We start from the raw sequence: 21,786 nt of genomic DNA, 5'->3' as shown, positions 1-21,786 counted from the left end.
AGAGGGCTGGAGGGGCACGGGACATTGGGAGGGGACACAGCCAGGACAGGTGACCCAAGCTGGCCAAAGAGGTATTCCATACCATATGACATCATGCTGAGTGTATAAACTGGGGGAAGAAGAAGGAAGGGGGGGACATGTGGCATTATGGCGTTTGTCTTCCCGAGTAACCGTCACCCATGACGGAGCCCTGCTCTCCTGGGGATGGCTGAGCACCTGCCCGCCCAGGGAAGTGGGGAATGAATTCCTTGCTTTGCTTTGCTTGCGTGCGCGGCTTTTGCTTTACCTATTAAATTGTTCTTATCTCAACCCTCGAGTTTTACATCCCTTTCCGATTCTCCTCTGGGTGAGGGGGAGTGAGCAGGTGTCTGCGTGGTGCTTGGCTGCCGGCCAGGTTTAAACCATGACACCATGTTCTGAACCTGTGTCTAGACTGGTGAATAAACTAATGCCAAGGACCAATCCTTATTTCTACAGTCAGATGACACCAACATGATTGCCAGCCTCAAGGGCCCAAAACAAAGGCAGCAAGTAAGACAGCAGGTAAGAGGCTGTGGGGATGCTCAGGAATACAATGTTCTTGCTCATTCTCTCACCCTCTCATCAACTAGTGTAGACAGTGCTAAAACGCTTCACACAACTTGCCTTTTTTAATTCATTAAGCAGTTTGCAGGCTAATGTTTTCTGCCCTCCTGAAGACCATTTGGAATAAAACCAGATCACTAGTTTTTCGGTTATTACAAGACAGAACCCTTATTTAATCAATGTGTTCCCAGGTATTTCCAAACAGGAATCTTCAAGATTCTGACAGCAATGAAAGATTACCAAATTCCATATTCTCTAGGCACAAGTTAAGCAGGATGAAGTTCCATTTTACTTAAATCAGGCTGTGTATGTAGACAACTTCAAAAAACTTGGGAAGACGAATGCTGAACAGAAGGCCATCGCCATCACGGTGGTTTCTAAGAAATCACTAGGCAGGCTTAGCTTTAGGAGTGAAACACAGTTTGAATGAGGTATTGATTGGATGCTCCCAGGGGAAATGAAAACATTAGCAGAGACCTAAAAAACCCCTCTACCTCATGTGCATCTATATGAAGTTACAAAGCAGAGATCCATTATTTTGTGAAAGTTCCTCCAATAACATAAAACCAGCAAAACTAAGCCCTGTCCATCAGTCCAAAATCAAACACAGAGTAAGAACCAGAATGCTGAACAGATTATTTATAGCCATCCACCCCTAACTAGAAGTAATTGTAAAAGGAGGTTGGCAGCCCAGCTACATAAGCATTGTTTCCATAGTAAATCAGACTACAAACTATATATAAGTAATTCCAACCACCTAAACACATACAGATTCCTACTCAAGTGGCACATCACATGTTACATGTTATGTCAATTAACTGACCACCACGTTCTCTTGGCTGAGTTAGCAGAGTGGCCGCTCTAAGGATGTTTTTTCTTCTTGAGTCACACACGTCTGCTTAATCTACTGGAAGTTTTTTAAACTAACCTGGTTAATCCTGCACTGAAACAAAAATGTAACACCCAGACAGGTCGCACTCACAGCTGGCACAACAGGAGGTGGTCAACAGCTTGTGGATGGTTCTACCTTAATCAGCCACAGTTATTCTCATAAAGATTACTGCCTCACTTTTCCCCAGGACTTTTACTGACGTTGTGGCAGTTACACAGAACAGATTTTTGGAATTAATAACCCAGGAAGGTATTATTAAATTCAGTTAACAAATTGACTCATTACTGTACTATAAAAGAATAATCTTCATTTACTACAAAAAAAATTGAGTTTAAACAGGCTGCTATTCACTGATCCGCTGCCACGTGAAGAGTGCCTTACCAGAGGCTGACAAGCAGTCTGCGGTTCCATAATGCAAACACAATGCGCTTTTAAACACAGTGTTGCTTTTTGAAGAGATATTTTACAGGAGAAGCTCTATCTTTAACAATTTAAATACCCTGATTCACATGAAGTTTATATGGCTTACCCCTTTTGCTTCAATGGCAATTCAAGTTTAAATATTGTAGCATCATTCACAACTGCTTTGTATGCCTGAAAAATAATTACAGATTATTAGTGCTTCACTCAATTTCTCTCTAACATATGAATCACAAAGGTCTTATCTCTTTTTAGATTCCTTTAACATGAAATTGATCCAATTTTTTTTATTAGCCCAAAGATTGCAGATTTTGTTTTCAATACGAGAGTTCAAATCCTATGATTCAATTTCCCATGAACTGATGTTTTGCATCTTCTCTTTTCCATTAATGTACTGCTTTCCTTTATGCAACTTGAAGCATGACTACAACACAAATAAAAAGCTAATCAGTTGGTAGTAAACTTTCATCAATATTTAAGTCTGTATATTTACCAGAGTAAGAGCAGCTCCTTGATTTAACAGTGAATGGGCACAAGGATATCGGAGACATTGTAATATGAATGACAACAACTCTTAAACTGAGAACAAATGATCAGCAGAAACACGTACCTTATCTCTTGCAGTAAGAAATCTTGGATCATCCTGAAAAGCTTCTTTAACCAACTTACTAAATCGATTAAATAGTGTGAGCAATTGCTCTACATATTTCTCAGAATCCTAAAGTTAGAGAGGCAAAAATAAAAAAAAACACAGCTCCATAGAATTCAGTATAAGTTCACATGTAATTCTCTAATCTGTAATAATGTGGTATTCTCAAGCCTGCATAGTATGAATGAGCATTTTATCTTCATTCTCTGTACTGAAGAGCTCTACAGCATGTAAGCCTCAACACAGACTTTCAGGATAGCATTTCCAATACACTAACATATTTTCATATTCAAATATTGTATAATAACTCTGAAAAGTAAATAAAGTTTTCAAGGACCAATAAAAGGCACATCCTAATTGCTGCAAATAATCAAGCCTCCTAGACTCAGAGAAAAAGATAATAAAAAGCTGGAAAAGAACAGCGGGAAAACAACTTTTAATTTCTACACTGAACAATCACTCTTAGACTGAAAGCAAATTTCAAATTTAATCAGGAAGTTAGAATTCTGAAAAAAAACCCTTGATTAAGCTGTTTTAATTAAGATGCTAACACAATCCTGCTATATAAGTATCATGCACATTTAATTTATAATCTTACTTTTACTGCACACTGGATTCACATTTTAAAGCTACAACTGAAAATGTAAGGAATAAAAACTTATTCTAAAGACATCTAAAACTTCCAGTGGATCAAAATTTGATGTTTAAACATAAAATATTCAAAAATTATTTTCATTCACATGTATGTCCCACAAGTAGAGATATTTAACTTCTGCAAAGTTGGGTTTTAATTCTTATTTTTAAAAAACCAAACAACACTTACAGTAGTAATAGTTTCAGCAGCTGCTACCATATCTGCAAGTCCAGCACTAACAATATGTTCTTCCAAGTCTTTTAGCATAGGCTCTATGCCATTTGGAACTTTATCCATCAGTGAAAACATTAAATGCAACTCTGAAAGATACAAATACTGATAAAGCCACCAAAGACCTGTATGAAAAACAAATATACTGCATTTCTGCTAGGGATGTCAAGTGGAACACTGAATATGTAAAGAACAGGTAATCCAATTCATCCCTTAAAAGGAAAAATGTTTTGAATACTGTTCTAATTCTGGTCCCACAAGGAGATTCTTCTGAAGGCACAAAGAAATATTTATTACAGTATAATATTTGTGTATGCATACAACATCACAAGCTTGAATGGCAATTTGGATTAAGTCCAGGTTCTCAGTATAACTGCTGCCTTAAAATCCCTGGCAAAAATGGGTCTATGGGTCTCTCTCTCAGTTGGAAGCCTACAGGAGTTTATGCAGGAAATAGTATGGATTCAGAATTTTTTTTGTTTATGTTAAAGCTAAACAGAGCTGTCTTTGTGTATCTTCCAATACCATCTATAATGTTTTGTTTTAACTAAAAGCATGCCAAATTCTAAAGTAACCAAAACTAAGGTAAACAGCATTTTTTTCCTTTGTGTTTTCTCAAAGAGTTTATTTAATTTTTCTGAAAGTAACCAGTTCAAAAACTTTAAAAACTGATAGTTTGTCTACATTTTGTGAAGGTATTTCAACACTGCTAAAAAAAAAGGGTACTGAAACATTGACAAAGCTGTCCACAAAGGAACACTTGGATTAAGCCCACTAGATTGTTTTAGAGACCACACAGATTTGAACTAAACACAGTAAAGAACTCTGCTTAATGACATAGAACAAACCGATCATGGACTCGGATTCTTTTTTTGATAGGAAAAAAACCTGACAGATTCGCTTAGTTCCTCAGTGCTATATTTACTGTGAAAGAGGACAAAAGCCAGAGGATCTGTCTTTGTTCCCTCCTCTGCAATATTTCTGTCGGCAACATCAAGATCTTGTCACCAGTGAGGATGAAATATTTGTTATCAACTTCTGTATCCCAACAACTTTTGCAGAACCAAATAGAAAAGCAATCCACAGAGAAGAAAAAATCCCTTTAGAACATAACAATGCAAATCGAAGAATGGAAACTACAACCAACCTTCAATAAGAACTTGCAACGCTAATAGAGACAATGGCCTAAACAATGGGATTTCAGGAACAAGGGGGGGAAAAAAAAAAAAAAAAAAAAAAAAAAAAAAAGAGTCAGACTATTGTCACTGCAATTTAGATTTACTGTAAGTGATGGCAGCACTGTTTTACCCAAATCCAAAAAACTCACTCACCTTTTACTGGATCTTTTAAACTGTTCTTTACAAAAGGGTGAGCGGGAGAAAGAGGTGGCAGAAAAAAGGAAACAAAAAGATACATCCACAGGTTCTACATCTGTTTCTATAAACTAGTGATGGCATGAATAATTCCAAGAAAAAAATGCAGTGGTTTCTCCTAATAAGCAATGGCAAAAGAAGACTCCATGCGCATCCCTAAAACTGCAGGAACCCCCAAAACCCAGATTCCTCAGACAGATTTCAAAGTAACAAAACCAAAGGAAGTTTTCACTGGAATTTCTCTCAGAATACATTATGACACTGAAATGTAAAGAAATTCACATTGTAGTTGCTGGGGCACTTAAACATGTTCTGTTTTGATTTTGTATTCATAAAAGCCAAGTGTATTTTCTATGTGTTATGAAGTACTTAAAAGAATAAAATTTAGGCCTCCCATCCCCGATACTATAAGCAAACAAAAACACACTAAGCCAATTCTGAAGAGCATTTGCAAGTTATGACAACTTTGATAGCTTTTAGTTAGAAAACATTGTGCCTGCCTTCCTTTGCACGGCATGTAAACATTAAGTACTTAATGTAGCAGAGTATTTTACAGTAGTGCGCAGCTCACAGCCAAAAAACCCAGTCCTTTTTTGTCAGTTGCTGTTTAATAAAGAAAATATAATGGAATTCTTTGGGGCAAATAGTATCAGAAAGACACATGCATAAGCAGAGGATACTATCAGATGCATATATTACTATGTATAGCTCCAGTCTTTAAATAAGATTTTTATCATCTGCACCTGCACCCTTTGTTAAAACATTTTAAACAGCATAGGTAAGTCTAGCTAAAAAAAAAAAAAAAAAAAAAAAGGAAAAAAAGAAGATTTGAAAGAGACACCTGAGTTCTTATATACTAAATGAAGTATTCTGCAATCAAGCAGTATCACAGGGCAGATGTAGCCACAAGGAAAGAGAGGACTGTGTGAATACTTCAAGTTTCTAAAGAAAGATGCTTTGAATTATATAGATGAACCCTTCTGAAGTTCTGCATTTAAATAAGCCTCCTGTATTCTCCCAAAGGCAGTAACATATACTCGTAAGAAGTTTGGTGGCTTTCTAGATTTAGCTCTGGACTACTGCCAGAAATCATGCTGCTAGATGAACAGATCAATATGACATAGTTTTGAGGTCAAATATTTTCTGAAATGCTAGCTTTACAAGTGAGTATTTTCTACGCTGTTCTAAGTCACAAAACAGTTTTCACATTTGCATAGTGAAAACTTTCTAGACATTAGTAAATATTCGCTAGCTGCAGGATACCAGGACTTTAAAAAAGAATAATTACCCTGTGGGGTTTTTTTATTATTATTTTTTTTAATTGCACCACTTGAACAACATTTTAATGACTTCTCTAGTTTGGTTTATCATACAGGACCAACACAAGACTTCTGAATCACACTAACCTCTCAATTTCTGGCAGCAGAGTTAAAAAAAACTTTTGAAAACTTTAAAAAGGCGTGCAGAACTAACTTTCAATACTCACAGTGACATACTGGCTATAAAACCAGATGAAAAACTTGCAGAGATTCTGTTCATTGACCTATTGGTCTTGCACCAATAACCAGAGTAAGAAAAATTTCTCCCTGCTTTTCAGAAAAACAGCTTTGTAAAAAGATGCTTCATTTTTTTTCCAGGGGAAAGGGGGTAGTAGGGGTGGAATGAAGCGGGAGTGTTTGTATCTGAACTATTGAAATAATAACAGTTACCAGAGTTGGTCAATGTGAGGAAAATAAGTTGTAGAAAAAATAAAGAAAACAGAACACAAAATATTATTTTCTTTCAAGTAAGATGAGAGCTCTCCAGTCATTCAAATTAGGGTATCATAAATACAGATTTCAGAAGCAGCATAAAAAAATACTAACCAATGGTGGTCACTTTTTGTGGGATAAAATTGCCCACATGCAGTAATATATTTTTCTTTGAAACACTGCCACCATCTATTAAAAACAGTAATTTGATATATCTACAAACACATCTATTTTTATGCAGTTGATGCTGAGTTCATCCTGCACTGCTCTTGAAGCTTCACTTACTTTCTGTTTCATTTCGTTTGATCATGCCTTGGCATTCAGCTAAAATAGTCTCTTTAAAAGATGTCACCAGGGCATTGACGCAGCACTCCATTAGCTGAAATATATCAAACACAGAATTAGCTCATTTAGCCATCTGAACACCAAAGTCTGGTTTGTCTCAAGTTTGCCATGACACACAAACTTGTCTGTTCTCAACAACTATGCTCTATAAATTAATTAATTAATTCACTGATTCATAAAAGTATGTATAATTTGAATAAAATCTATACAGGAAATGGTATTTCTTCAAAACATGTAGGTTAGTAAATGTGGTGAACTCTCTTCCCAACCAGTAATAAGCTTAATATTTCTGTCGCCTCTTTTCTCCCAAGGGAGCCACCACTTTTGGAACACCAACTACCCTACTTAGTTTCCAAGTATACATCCAAGGGCTAAGAATAGTTCTCATTCCAGCATACCCTATTTGGACCAGGCTGGTTGGCTTGAACAAGGCACTGTGGCTAGATCTAGAACAGAAACTGCTTGTACATGTCAGGACCATCTCTCTTTTGTCAGCCTCTTTCTACAGGTTACAATTTATAGCTGTGCAAAATGAATTATTTACACTTAACAGAAAAAGAGGTAAAATACATTGTGATCCACTGCAAAAGATTCCGATTGAAAAGGTGTTTATTTAAAATAACCTGTTTCCTGAACTAATTTCAGCACAGACAATTATGAACTACTCACTGTGGTTAAATCTTCCTCCAGAATCTTAACTGTGTAAAATATTGCTCAAGGAGGGGGAAGGGGGAAGGAAAAAAAAAGTAAAAACATCCTTTCTATTAAATGCTCATATTTCAGTCCAAGAGGAAATCTGGAATAGTTTTAATGAAATTTCTGTTGCTTCTTTTGATTGCAACGCACAATAACTCTTTCAGGTATTCTAAATGAACACTGAGAAACTCTTTACCCCTTAGATTGGCCAGCTTATTCTCAAACATCATTATCACCCACTGTGAAGCATAGAAAAGAAAAATTATACCTCACTCAAAGTGAAAGAATAAAAATCAACCTGAATAAAAACCTACCCTTCAATCTGAACTTTTGATCTACATTTACTATCAAAAACACCTGTAGAAAGCGTAAATTGCCAGACTGGGAAGTAATACAGATTTTTGCAAGAAAAAAATATAATGAATGGTAATAAAAACATAAAATGAACAGTTTTGTATCAATCTACTGCTACCAAATAATATTGCAATACACATAAAAATAAGAACTGCAATATAATAATGCTATATAAAATACATCCAATTTTCTACACATTATACTTACTGCTTCTACAGAGTTACATTCACGCCTTGTTTCTAAATATCGTAGTGCTCTTTTCTCTTCTTCTTTTAGTTTAGCATCTGCCTGTGCAAAAGTAGAACAGCAATCATTTTAAGTACTAACACTTTCAGAACAAAGTTACAACAGAATTTTTACTTACATATTTCATATAATTCTGTACACCGTTTTGTTGTAAATAAGAAGGAGCTTGTGTTCTATAAAATCTCTCTGTTGAATCCAAATATGCCTTTTCAAAGTTATCCCGATATATCTGAAGTTTATCTTCAGGATTAGAACAAAGGTTAACTGCAAAGAGAAAGTCCAAAGTTACCCTCAAGTCTTGGAAACTCATGTGACTCATAATAAGCAAATCTCTCTCATTAAAGTCAGTCTTGTATTAAAAGGTTACATTAAACAATTTGAAGTATCCTATAAATGCACTCTGATCCCTAAAAGGAACCAAAATTGTCTAGTTTCTGCTCCAAAACCATATAGGTTAACTATAGGGAACTGGAAAGAACTGCATACTTCTCTCCAGCATTTTAGACACTCAAACACAGTAATCAGAAATACACACACAACTGCAAAATTGGAAAGAAGTTTAATTGAACAGCCTGCAAAGCTCTGAAGAAGCAGCACACAATGGTGAAGCTTCACCACAGAAGTTTCAGATACACAGATCTGTTTTGCAGAGAAGCAAGATGGAGAATCTTAGATGCAGCCTATTTAGCATTTCTTCTTCAAACTGTCTGAAAAATCAGAAACAGTATGGAAAGGAGCACAAAGTTTTATCTGCAACTCCAAAAGGTCAAGACATAGTTGTCTCTTTGAAAATACCAATTTTGCAGTAACTGATATGTAGCTAAATCACATAGAAGTTAAATATTTTAAACAGAATTTAATTGGTATCACATGTCAACAACAAATCCATATAAAAATACTGAGATAATCATTCCAACCCTACCACCACAACTGTCAACTTTGTATGATGAAAATTAATTTACTGAATTGAGGAAACAGAGATCAGTCTGTGCAAGACATACCGTATGATTCTCGAACTCCAATAACAAGCTGAGAGTCGAAAGCTTCTCCTAGTCTTTCAGCATGAACTAGCTTCATTGCACTGTCCTGAAGTCTATTTTTTATATTTGAAAATATGGATTCATTCCATGTATCTAGCATGAGCTGTGTATCAGGAAGAAGAAAAAAAAATCCTGTCAGAAAGGTATAGCTAAGCTTGCGCAAAACACAAGAAACCAGAAACAGAAATCAAGCAATCTATAATGTAATTTTCAGGTTATATACAGCAGTTCAGCTTAGGATTTTATCTTGCTCTGAACTTGTTATAGAAGTAATATTCAGCTTGCATTCTAAGCTTACTATATGTAACCAGACAGCTAGGGAAATCAGTATTTGATAAATATATTAATTCCGTAATTCTGTATTATTTCTACAGTTCTCAGTAATCAGTGAAGTAACTTTTCCAGCAATCCTACGTGTCAGGAGTTGCAACATCAGGGGGTACTTTTGAGCCAAACATCCAAATATAGTTCATTATTTGACAGGCTCAGTCTTAAACAAAACTAAAAACGCAGTTAACACCACCGTTATGTAAAGAAAAAGACTGATGGTTTTGGATTGCATTTATCTAATATGGAAGTTCAATGTACAAGTAATGCATATGTGATTTATAAAAACCTCCAGACCTCACCTAAGCACTGTGAAGTTTTAAAATTAGTTATGGAAGCTCCTAACAAAATCCTCATCGATAGAAGGGTCTGTTTATATTCCATTGTGTGTTATTTTGTGTGTGTGTGTGTGTGATTGCTGCTGACACTGCTGCAAATATATTGCATTACATCTGAACACCAGACCCAATGCACTACAGCTGAGCAACAGGAAAAGCTCACTGGCAGGCCAGGCCATACTTGTGCCCACCTAAGCTCCACCAGCTGTTCAGCAGTAAATACTCAAAGCATGCTACATGTTTCTTAAAAAATTTAATTTGCTTTAGAATTCAAGTTACTGTAGTCATTTATTATTTTTTTTCCCCTTAAGACACTGGATCTGGCTCTTTCTATATGCCACTGAGTAACTAAGAAAATTATGCCAAAGCTTAAGAGGTAATTTTTTTTTTCTATGCAACTCATGCCATTTCATTGCTTTAGAAGAAAGCTCAAGCTTACAGTATCTTGAAATCTGACAGTAACTACTATGAATGTAATTCAAGCATGCCAATTGTCAGTCTACACTGGCAGCAGAAAGGTGGTTGGAATCACAAAATTTACCAATTCAGTTCACAGTAAAGCTTAGATGGTCTTATTCCATTCTTGCTTTGTAAGTTTTAGATTTTAACACAGCAAGCACCTAATAGAAGTCAAATATCCTTTCAAGAGAGTTAAGTTTACCATCCTTTAGTCTTAACTTCTCCATAACTGTCTTAATTTCAGCTAAATATTTCTGACACCAAACTCATAGGTGTTGGAAGGGATTTATTGTTTAAAACACTGGAACATTCTTAGAAGCAAAGCTTTATTTGATTACACTTCCTCAATTACTTTTTTCATTATTTTAACATTATTGATATGCACATTCTGGTTGCACTGTACAATTAAAGAATCTGTTTACAAGAGCTGAAACAAGTAAAAAATGGAGAAGAAAACAGTGAGATAATGTCAAGCAACCTGGCAGGCATATTAACAGCTTTGTCATGGTCAAACTGCTTTTAGACATTATGGATAAGGAAGTTTTATGGAGATACTTGAAGAAAGACACACATATAATTTTGGGTGACTATATTAAGAACTTCTCAAGCATGGGAAAAGTTTTCACAAGGTGCTTTTTAGAAAACTACAGAGAATGATGCCAGAAACAGGAAGTGATCTTCAGCAGCAAGTACGAAATAGTAACATAGCTTGGAGACTCTGGGCTTTCATGTCCTAATGATGAGATGTTCCTGGACTGCATATTAGAGATAAGACACATCTCCATCACCTTCAGCCCTCAACAAAACCTGAATTGTTAGGCACCCGTTCTTTCTCCCAGTTCCTCCTTACTATTTTCTCTATTCCATCTTGTTTCTTCTTTCATTTCTTAGTTCTCCTGCCTACATACATAACTCTGCATATAGCAGAGTTAAGAGTTCAAGTCTGCCAGATCTTGAAGAGCCTAATAAGATCACATGTTTTCTTCAACAAACGACGAAAACAAAAAAAGGTAACTCGAGGTGGTGATTCCTTTCTTTGTTGCTATTCTCTCTTCCTTTTCTTTAAGAGGTATAGAGGATCAGATCTCAAATTAGGAGGGTGAAGAAAAAAAATCTTGCCCAAAGTAATGCTTTTGAACTATTTTGTTCTTCCCATCCTGGAGATAGGGGGACAGTAAAAACGATCTTCAGTAAGTACCAAGTGAAAGAGCAATAAATAATTTTAATTTCCCTACAGATACCTTCTGCAATGAAAAGGGATAATGAATAACATTAAACTAAAGGACTTAATTTACAACTGATATGCTCTGGTTTTCTTATAATAAGACTAAAGCAATTTCTAGGACCATTATTCATGAGACTCAGAACGCTGAGCACTCCCATACTCAAAATCCTAGACTTTCTTTACGCGTTTGATATGGAACAGTAAAAAGATCATATTCACAAGGTTTTACATGTCCAATATTTTCATTGATATCTCTGAAAGTTTGGAGGAAAAAGGGGATATCAGATCAATTGTCATATTTAATTTAAGATGACAGTATTTAATTGATCATTTATAAAGTGCAGACATGTGCCCCAGTTAAGATGTTGGCCTAGGGAAATGGACTAGGTGTAGAACTACTCATTTACATACACAAGTACGCTTGCTACTCACATGTATAGAAACAGTAGGAGAATTATAACCGCCCCAGGATTCAAGTAATAATTTAAAAAAACCCCACAAAACCAAAAAAAACCCAAACAAACCCAAAGCCCAACAAAGTGCTTTAACCACCTGAATAAAACTGTTAATAGCCAAAGCAGAACTGGAGAAACAGATTGGAAAAAAAAAAAAAAAAGTTGCAGGGTTGTTCTGACCCTCACACTAAAGCATAGTGATACATCATATTACATGATTGGTGCGATTTCATCTTCAGCTACAGAATGCCTTCTGTACTATTACTGTAGGCAGAACAGTATGCAACAAAACTCTTAATACCTACCACTTACCTTTCGAACAATACTGTCTTCTACATTAGACTTCTTGTTGCTGCCCTGCTTGCCCATTAACGTAATCTCTAATTGACAAAATGGCTTGGGCAAAATATCACACTGTGTGAAGAACTTGCGCCACTCCACTATATATGCTTTTAGTAAAGCTGTATCATCTTGATGACTCAGCACTCTCTGGAAGATGTGGAGGGGGAGAAGAGGTAATTTATATACAAATTTCTGCACAAAATATGGATTGGCTTTTCTTATACTGAAAATAATTACCCATAGAAAATTCAAATATAAAGATATATCACAATAAGAAAGTCTACCTATTTAAGTGCCATTTAGTTTAGGGATGTAGTTATTAATCTGTGGCATATGGACCGTTTCTAAAGGGTAAAGAAAAGTAAGAGCAAACAAGTAGTCTGTAAGTTTAAATTTCCCAAATGAACCTTTTTGTTTTTCTTTTAAGCCATCTGCAAGTCAAAAAGATTAAAACCTTTGGTCTAAAGGCATGTACTGGTACAACCATATCTAAAAAGCAAAAAGAAAACAAACCCCTAAGGACTATGTTAGATTCTATAGAGTGAAAAGTTTAATTCAATGGCATTTCCCTTTCCTTAGACCCAGACAGCTACCCTGGAAACTACAATGACATTGTACAATGGCTATCATAATGCCTAAAAAGATGCGTCTCAGACAACAGCCAAACAAACCACACTGAAGGCCTCAGTTCAGCACAGTATTTATGCACGTAAGCAAGTAAGCCTACAGAACTTAAATCAACATTTATATGCCTGGTTATAAAAAGGCCTCTATAAGAAACTACTTTCTTTTAAGCAAAACCTTAGTGGTGTAAACCTCTTCACGAATGAAAGATTTTATACTTTCATTTTCTTGCTTTCAAACCTTTGTCATGGGTTTTTTAGTTTGGGGTTTTTTTAGATATATTTTACAACCACCCCTTCTGTTAAATCCCTTATTACACAAAACATTTTTTGTTACATATTTTACAAACACAAACATTTCCTTTAAATCCATTGATGACTTCAATCCTTTGGGGGGAAGCCCATAAAACTGGATGGCTACATCAGTAGCACAGATATTTCTATTACACCATACATATGGCTTATTTTAAAGCCATCCATGAACATCTCAGCACAGCACTGAAGCTAGACAAAATATTTTTTCAGACAGTAACTTCTTATAGAAAATTTTGCCTCAAGAAGTTTTCAAGTGGAAGATGGTTCCCTAAGTACTGTTGGATAAAAAAACCCTGATGTTGTGTTTTGGGTTTTTACTAACACAAAAATCATTGCCCACCCCAGTTTCAAGGACTGTAAGAAAACAATGAGCCAAGGCAAATGCTCAAGGCTGTCTTCTTTTTGTCAACAGAAGTTTGCGGGGTAATTAGGATCTCCAGAGCATCACAGAACTTCAAACAAAAAGCAATGCATTTACAGCCAATGGAAGTCAGAACTATTTGGTTATTTTTCTAGCAATATGAATAGGAGTTATGAAACATAAAGAACTTACTGCTTGCGCTTGTTTAATAAAATCAAGGATGTCTTCCTTCAGAGCCTGATGGATTTTTGCTGGACCTTTATCATCCCACAAGCAAACTGCATGTACATCTCTAGAAAACAATTTATCCGTCTTTTAGTAACAGCTACTAAAAGTTTAATGCTGTAATCTATGAGGCCTAAATAGTCATACTTTAAGTATGTCTAAGAAATTACACTTTTGATCTATCATTGTCAAATAACACACAATTAGATCCCAGTGATGAATGCAAGAAGCATGTTTGGAGAAGAGTCTGAAGCTGTAAGAAAGTCTCAGAAGCAAGTAACAGCAGCCTATCTAGGAAAAAGGCTATGGTCAAGATGTAGAAGCCAATTCTGTTTTCAGTATTTATTCAATAGCCTTATTGCATTAAGGACAATTTTTAAAGCTTTTTTTTGTTCAAAAGACAGAAATCACTTGCCAGTAGAATCATTACTACTCAGCCCGTATGACTCTAAAAATACTCTCATTAACATGCAGCCTTCACTCACAGTTTCACAATCCAAACACTACAACATCCTTGCGCTAACAAAGGAAACAGACTTTCCATGCAAGAAATCAAGAGCTCGGGGCATCAGGTAATTTAAAAGACATTTTAGTTAGTTAATAAGGTCACTTAAACATTTCATGACAGGGGTAGCATTTTAAAGTGAAACCTTACTGCAGAAAAGCTGCCAAACGGCACTGCAAAGCAAATTCTTATTAAGGAGTTTTAATCAACATTCAAATAATTTTTTTTCTATCTGACAGCCTAGGAAGTGTAACTTAATTCCTACTTTCTTTCCATACTAAAAATTAAATAAAGCAAGCTACACTCCTAGCCATACATCTATATATAATGTGGCCCAGCCAGCCTTTTTTTTGACACATTACCTTCCCCTGGTTCTTCTTCATCCTTTCAATAATAAGGCCACATCTTTGCAGGAAAGGAACTATAAAATCTAAAGGTATGACTTTGTTCCTATTAAATCAATATAGTTATTTCAATACAAAACCATCTTTTTTAATTTAACTGAAAAGGCAAACCTTATGAAGCAAAAAGTTCCTTTGACATGGATCAAAGGTGCTGGCCCAGGACTTACAGAGGTCTACCTAACTTGTGAGACTCACGCAACTTTCACACCCAGAAAAGGTGTTACTGTATTTAGAAAGCCACCGCTTCCCGATAGCAGTAAAAAAGCAATACTGGATGATTACACTCAAAGGGCAGGTAGAAGACACCTACAGATTTTGCATTTTTATTAAAAAGCTTAACAAAGAGCACTGCACAAAACCAAGAACCTAGGAGAGCGGAACTCTTTCCCTCAATATCTTTAATTTAGCCATAAAGTTACTTAAGTTCTATTCAATAATTCAGCTACAAGAAAAATAATAAATGGAATAAATACCAATGCAGCATTATTGAACTAGTTATTAAAAATGAAAGCAATGACTCGGAACTGAATCTGTATCCTAACTATACCATGTTTCTGGCAACTACTATAGTCAAGACATCATAAGATGCTAAATCTCATTACATGATAAACTACCTTTCCTTTGGCTGGCAGAGAAGTGTGACAGGTGCAGTAAGATGGGTATAAAAAGAATCACTGCACCGTCCACATGGAAAAGAGCAATAAAAATACAGACTGCATATGAATAAATCCCTCTTTTGTGACAGATTTTAAAAAGCAGAAGGAAAGGCTGCAGATTTAAGCAACAACTGTATTTAAGTGAAAATAAATATGCTGAGACAAAGATTATTTTAGACATACTTTCAATATATATGCTGTAACTCACTTCTATATTAGTTTAGCAAAGGTCACAATGTATTTTAAGAAAAAAAATCATCACCTAACAGGGAGCAACTTCTGGCTTTTTGGAAGGAGGAAAATGGCAGGGTTTTTAGAAAGTACAATAATGCAAACACTGTCTGAAAAATATATGTCATACTTAGAATATAAAAATATCCAAATTATGCCAGTTAAACTGCATCACCCTGTTACTTCAGTAGCATTCTTAAGTTATTTTACAAGAAAGCCATTCAAATGAGAATAATGTAACATTCAACAAACTGCCTTTAAATGAACTTACCACCAAAGAACTAACCAACATTTTCTCTCTAATTCTGGCAAAAAAGTTTGTGGGCAGGTACAAAACTTGTTTACTATAATCAGCTGAAGTTCTGCTGTTTTTTCTCCGTCCTATCTGCAATGACCTGAATCTCATCAAAATCCTACTTCTGCACATTTACTGTGATGTAGGCACACTTACCACTTAATAAAACTTAAATTATTACTTCTGTTCTTTGTGTTCCCACATAGTCTGTGTCATACTTGACTTCTGTATCAGAAGTAGTACTGTAACTGTATTCCCATTACACCAAAGGATGTATGATACTAAAAAATTACTTACGAGAACAGATCAAACCATTGCTGTTTTGTGACAGACTCCTGACGAAGAAGTTTCAGAACAATAGGGCGCATGAAATCCCATTTGTCTTCAAACTGAAGTGAACCTTTATTCTAAAAGGAACAAAAAACCCATCGTTAATAAACCAGTTTCTTATTTAAAATTATCTTTAAGGATTGTAGTGTCTATGGTTAATGTAAAAATATCTTCTCAGAGGTGTCTCATAAGCTAGCATTTGAACTACAACACCATAGCTGACCAACACTTTCACAGTATTATTTCAAGGAACACAGCAATTACTTGTTTCTCAGAGAAGCAGATTGCCAACTTCTTCCTTTATTCACTGCATTAGCTACAATGCAACAAGTTCTAGCAAGTGTTCTTTACCTGTGTTAACAGAGTAACACATGGAGAAAACAAATGATTCTTGGTTAGCTTCACTGCCCCAGCCAAGATACACACAATGAAAGTCGCTACACAGAGTTGCAAAGCAGTCTTGAATAAATTACCATTACCCAAATGGTAGCCAGGAATCAGGAATGGTACCTTTGGATGCTGCCATGTACCTTTCTTCTCCACTGTGCATTTGGCATCAGCAGCAAAGAGGGAGGAAGGAAGCAGAGTAACGCAGGAGCTGTTGTATCATAGACTCCTTTCCTGTGGTTTAACTGGTCATAGGCAGCTTAACAGCCAAGACGCAGTTGATGCAGATCATGATTTACACCGTGCTGAAAAATCTAATCCAAGGTGAATTTTTCCCAAACTTAGATGCAAATTAAGAGAAAAGCTACAGAAATGGAAGTGCTCCCATATCATTCTGATTACTGTGAAAAAGTAGACAGGCCACCTTCCATTACTAAAAAAAGCAAACTTTAAAACAATATCTCTATTGCATATGTTGTGATCCTATCTGCTTACAGCTCCAGATTTTAAAAAGAAAAACCTGCAATAAAAAAAAAATAATGATTGAGAGTTCTGTGCCAGAAAGACTACTGGTTATCTGTAGCATTATGTTCCAATGCACTGTCTACGTTTGACCTGATCATTGTCTCAGCTAGTAATACTATGTTTGACACAATTCACTTCAAATACAGCAAATAATACAGCCTTAACTACTTGAAATTCTGACAAGTGCACTGTTCTGCCACTAACATCTCTTCAGACAGAACAGGCACAAGCAGCACACCAGGTTCTCTCAACTATGTCCTGATTAATTTCTACATGGACATTTACAATTAAATCTGTAATTTAGTATTCAGAATAAGCACAGTTCGGAAACTGTATCCCCTGCTGCTCTTAAGTGCAGAGATGTCTCACCTTCAAGTTATAAAGACGCAACAGGCATCACAGCAACAGCACCTAGAAGCCCCACAGCATTATCAAACCATTGAAGTAGGTACTGAACATAGGTTTCACAGAAGTAGCCCCTGTTTGATAAAGTTTATAATTCTTTCAACATTAAAAAAAAAATAGAAAAAAAATTGTTTTCCAATTCAGAGACAGTTTTGCCTGTTTCCACTGTAAAATAAATTAAAAAAAAATAATCTCTGAATACACCATCTTTGCAAATCATCAACTACATGCTTCCCCCGCATTTTTTACAATTGTTCCGTAAACTTTGATGAGATGCTGTAATCTTCCCTCTCCCTGTGAAAATTATTAGTTTCTATTTGCAGATATCTCTGTTCCTGGTCCTTCTTTTCAGGATAACGAACTTGAAAGATCAGCTACTGAGCAATTAGAAGTTTCAGAAAAGGCATTATAAAGTAAGTAAAACCAACTTCCTAAAAAGTTTTCCTGGGGAGTGAAACTTCAAAATAAATCCCGTAAGTTTTCTAGAAGAGGTAGAAAGACTGTTTGGCAATTTTGGAGAAGTGCAATACAGCCCTTCGCTGAAAACAGATGAAGATAAAAACTGAATGGTCTGTCTTTGTGAGTAACACTAGTTTCACTGTGAAACTTGAAAACGTGGCTGGGGTGGGTGGTGGAATCACAAACACTAGTGTTTACATTATTTAGATTGTGATTACCTGCTTCCTCCTAAGCAGCACACATAAAACTCCATTTCAGTTGTAAAAACTGCATACATAGGATTAAAACTTTTTTTTCCCCCACTTCCTCCTTTATTCCTAAATTAAGCAGAAGAGGAAATAAAATTAATGGATTAAAACTGAACTATTCTTTACATTCAATAAACAATCCAACATCTTCTAGACAGATTCAAGCTTCCATAACCTTACACTTTTGTACTGAAATTACAAGAAGAAAGGGTGCTTAATACCACCTACTGTGTGTCATTCACATTCATTAATTCCACCCCTATTATTACACAAGAAAAAAAAATTCTATAGTAGAAAAGGAGGTCAAACAGTGGTAATTCTCAGTTGTTACCAGAGTCACACATACACCAGTGACCCAGACAACATGAGGAACCCATTTCCCACTTTGTTTAGCCACTCACAAACCTAGGGAATCTCTGAGCAGTATTTCCCAGGTAACTTTTCTTCTGTAGCTTGTTGCCTCAAACCAGAGATCCCAAGGAAAAATAAGCAGAAGGCAGTCACACCTTTGATGAAATAAAATTGCTCCATTTACCAATTCTTCTCTGAAAACAGGGATTACAACTGATAGCCATACCCTGGCTAAGTAACCATTTCAGGAGTTTAAAATTTAATGCTTTGAAAAAATAACTCCACTTGCGAAATATTTTATGTTTCAAAAGTCACTTCACTAAACTTCTTCACAGAGATTTAAAGTTCCATTTTAACACTAAACTCTACTTGAAACGTATACTACTTCACACACCATATTGAAATATATACTACAATTTTACTCACCAAACTTATTTTTTCCTCTTCTTCACTTCTATGCATAAGCACCTAAACACAGTTATTTTGGGATATCAAAAAACATGGTGCTGGATATTATGTAGAATTAGTACAATGACGCAAGTGGAACTGTTCCACTAACCATTTTTCCCAATTTGGGTATTATCATGTAACACAAAATTCCTCTCCTTAACTGCAAGCAAGTTTAAGAGAAGTGCAGCAGAAGCAGGCACAGAATACGGTGCAAGATCCTAAATAAACATGGAATAGAACAAGGCAAAGCAATATAACAAGACCTCCACACTACTGTCTTGTTGAAACTTGAAATGTCTATTCTGACATTCACCCCTCTTTACTGTGTACTCTATATATGTCAAGTCACATACAACTTCAGTCCTGATCTCCGTCAGATGCTCTAAAGAGTACTGTAAAAAAGCAACATCCTCTACATCTTATTGTACATCTTATCTACACATGAATAACATCTTCACCCTTATTACTTCACTGTTTTCAGACACTAGATATGTTAAGGCTAGTTCACAGAAGGATGAAGTATGAGGTCCTAGACAGAAATAAGCATGAAAATTCACCATCTGATTAATCTCTGCTAGCAGAAGCTCTAAAAAAAGTATCACTGTAACGACTGTAGCAAAGTTCCTACACAAAGCAGAACAGTAGCAAAAGGAAAGCTTTGCTATGTAACTAACTAGTGTGCAACATTGCCTAGCTTCTTCAGGATATCCTAATTGGAAATAACAAAGAAACAGACAAACTTAAAATACAGATCTAGAAATATGCACTTTAACTTGAACAATTAAAAAACTTTAGATATGTTCCCAGTTGTCAGTGACACAGGTGTGAGAAAAAATAAACCAACCAGCTGAAATCAATGTAAAGGTAAATAATGGTTTTCATTTCACTTTAGTCTACAGGAAATCTGCTGCTTCCTTTGCTTCTTCTCTCCTAACACCAAGCTCAAGCTGCAATTCATCTCACAAGGATGGACTCTTGCATTTGCCAGCAGCTCCAGTAAAGCCCTACAGAAGTGTCAAGATCAGCTGGCAGGGATACAGCTACAGGTTTTCTTTGTGCTTTCAATAAGCTAAGGTGCCTTCCAGAAACTGCAGGAAAACTTGGTTTAGACTATCTCCTTACTGTAAAGGGAAGAAATTACAAGTTCCACCACACCCCCTGAAACAAAATATCCCACTTCAAAAGTGCCAGAGCCACATGTATGTAGAGAATAAAAATTCTACCTGACTTACGTAGTAATGGCTCAGTCATCAACAGGAAAGCCACAGACTCAATGTGGGACAGCAGCTCTGCTACAGGTAGGGTACCACGCTAGCTCACCATGTAATGGCTAGCTCCACGTACTTCAATATTTTCACCACATTACCATTTGTTGTATCTCACCAGGATTCAACATGTGATGGTCGTTCTAATTTTGTGTTCAAAGAATGGTCTCTGAAAATATGCCTCTCACTAGAAAAATAATTTACAATTAGGACAACAACGCACTCGTGGAGTTTAAATGATGCCCTTTTAAATTACAACAGCCAGTCAGATTTGGATTCAGCTAGTATCTGTTACTAGAATAAGAAAAGAATATTTCACTTCATTTTCTCAAATGTAAGAAAGTAGAAAGTCGAATGAGGATGGGGGAAAAAAACAGAGAAAACTCTTAGTTCCTGTTTATCCTAGCAAAACCAAGACCTGTCTAAACCCAAGTTAGATTTGATTATGCACACTTACTTGGAGAAGATATGGAAAAAAAATTATCAATTCTAACACCTCTCCTTTCTTACCCAGGGATTTTTACTGTACTGAGACATTGCTATTTTTCCCTAAAGCATAAGTACATTTATTTCACAGCTTCAAACAGCATGAGGCACTGCCAATCAACACTAACCTGGAATCAACTCTGACAGTACTCTGATGAGCAGAATTGGGGAACAAAGGACCAGATCTCGTTCCAGTTCTTGCACCAATTTGTTGTGTCATTATAAACAAAGTCAAATCACTGTATAATCTTTTCTTTTGTAACGCAGGACTCATACTTTATTGTTTTTAGAAAACTCACTAACTATTAAGTTACAGTGTTTAAAAACACTTCAAATGACCTGAAAGGCCTATTTTAGAATAGGTATCTCTGTGGCATTTTTCCTAAAACATACTGTGTGTATAATTCTTGTTGTCAATATAAAATGTTAATGATTCAGAGGCCAGTTGTAAAAAGGCTTCAGTTCAGCAAGAGTCACCTCGCAGAATCAAGGCCTTTCACTCTATTTTCACTTACTATACACCTATTATTCTTTCAAAACAGCTGAAGCGGAGTGCTGACAAATCTCACAGTCCTATGTTTCTTCTAGCTGCTATGGGCTATGCAACCACATTTCGTCAAAACATGGATTGGTCTTCCTGGAGATCCTTAAACATAGAGCAAAGAGATGGACTAAAACATTAATATGTAGATGAACTGTCTGAGCCCTGCTCTAAACCCACACTCCTCCACAAAAAACACTTTTCTTCTTATGGGACAGTATTTTTTTCTCTAGTGTTCTTGGATTCTTCAGTTTCAGATTTTTATTTACATCTTATCAGCTTAAAAACCTAACTACCCACTTACGGATAAAAATACAGAGAGATGAATTACAATTAATTTCAATTACATTTCAATTAAGTTT

At 35.9% G+C, this 21,786-nt stretch overlaps 1 protein-coding gene across 3 annotated transcripts in view; it reads right to left on the bottom strand.

Annotated features, from left to right (window-relative positions):
• CUL5 (cullin 5) overlaps positions 1–21,786 on the bottom strand; it is a 33,741-nt gene that overhangs the window by 10,563 nt on the left and 1,392 nt on the right. Inside the window, exons 2-12 of one of the 3 annotated variants that reach the window (XM_055701911.1) lie at positions 18,302–18,400; positions 16,275–16,384; positions 13,854–13,953; positions 12,333–12,509; positions 9,178–9,319; positions 8,295–8,440; positions 8,138–8,218; positions 6,821–6,914; positions 3,370–3,500; positions 2,508–2,615; positions 2,007–2,071 (exon numbers count right to left, since the gene is read on the bottom strand). In XM_055701911.1, the coding sequence (XP_055557886.1) occupies positions 2,007–2,071; positions 2,508–2,615; positions 3,370–3,500; positions 6,821–6,914; positions 8,138–8,218; positions 8,295–8,440; positions 9,178–9,319; positions 12,333–12,509; positions 13,854–13,953; positions 16,275–16,345 (1,115 nt within the window). In that variant the 5' untranslated portion in view covers positions 16,346–16,384; positions 18,302–18,400. Of the gene's footprint in view, positions 1–2,006; positions 2,072–2,507; positions 2,616–3,369; positions 3,501–6,820; positions 6,915–8,137; positions 8,219–8,294; positions 8,441–9,177; positions 9,320–12,332; positions 12,510–13,853; positions 13,954–16,274; positions 16,385–16,817; positions 17,525–18,301; positions 18,401–21,786 lie in introns of those variants that run through there. The other 2 variants (XM_055701912.1, XM_055701910.1) reach the window with 2 other exon arrangements.

The sequence above is a fragment of the Falco cherrug genome, chromosome 2 (assembly GCF_023634085.1).
Source record: "Falco cherrug isolate bFalChe1 chromosome 2, bFalChe1.pri, whole genome shotgun sequence".
Taxonomy (NCBI): Eukaryota; Metazoa; Chordata; class Aves; order Falconiformes; family Falconidae; genus Falco; species Falco cherrug.
The sequence above is the reverse complement of the archived record's forward strand: the minus strand, read 5'-3'. Positions and strand labels throughout refer to the sequence as shown.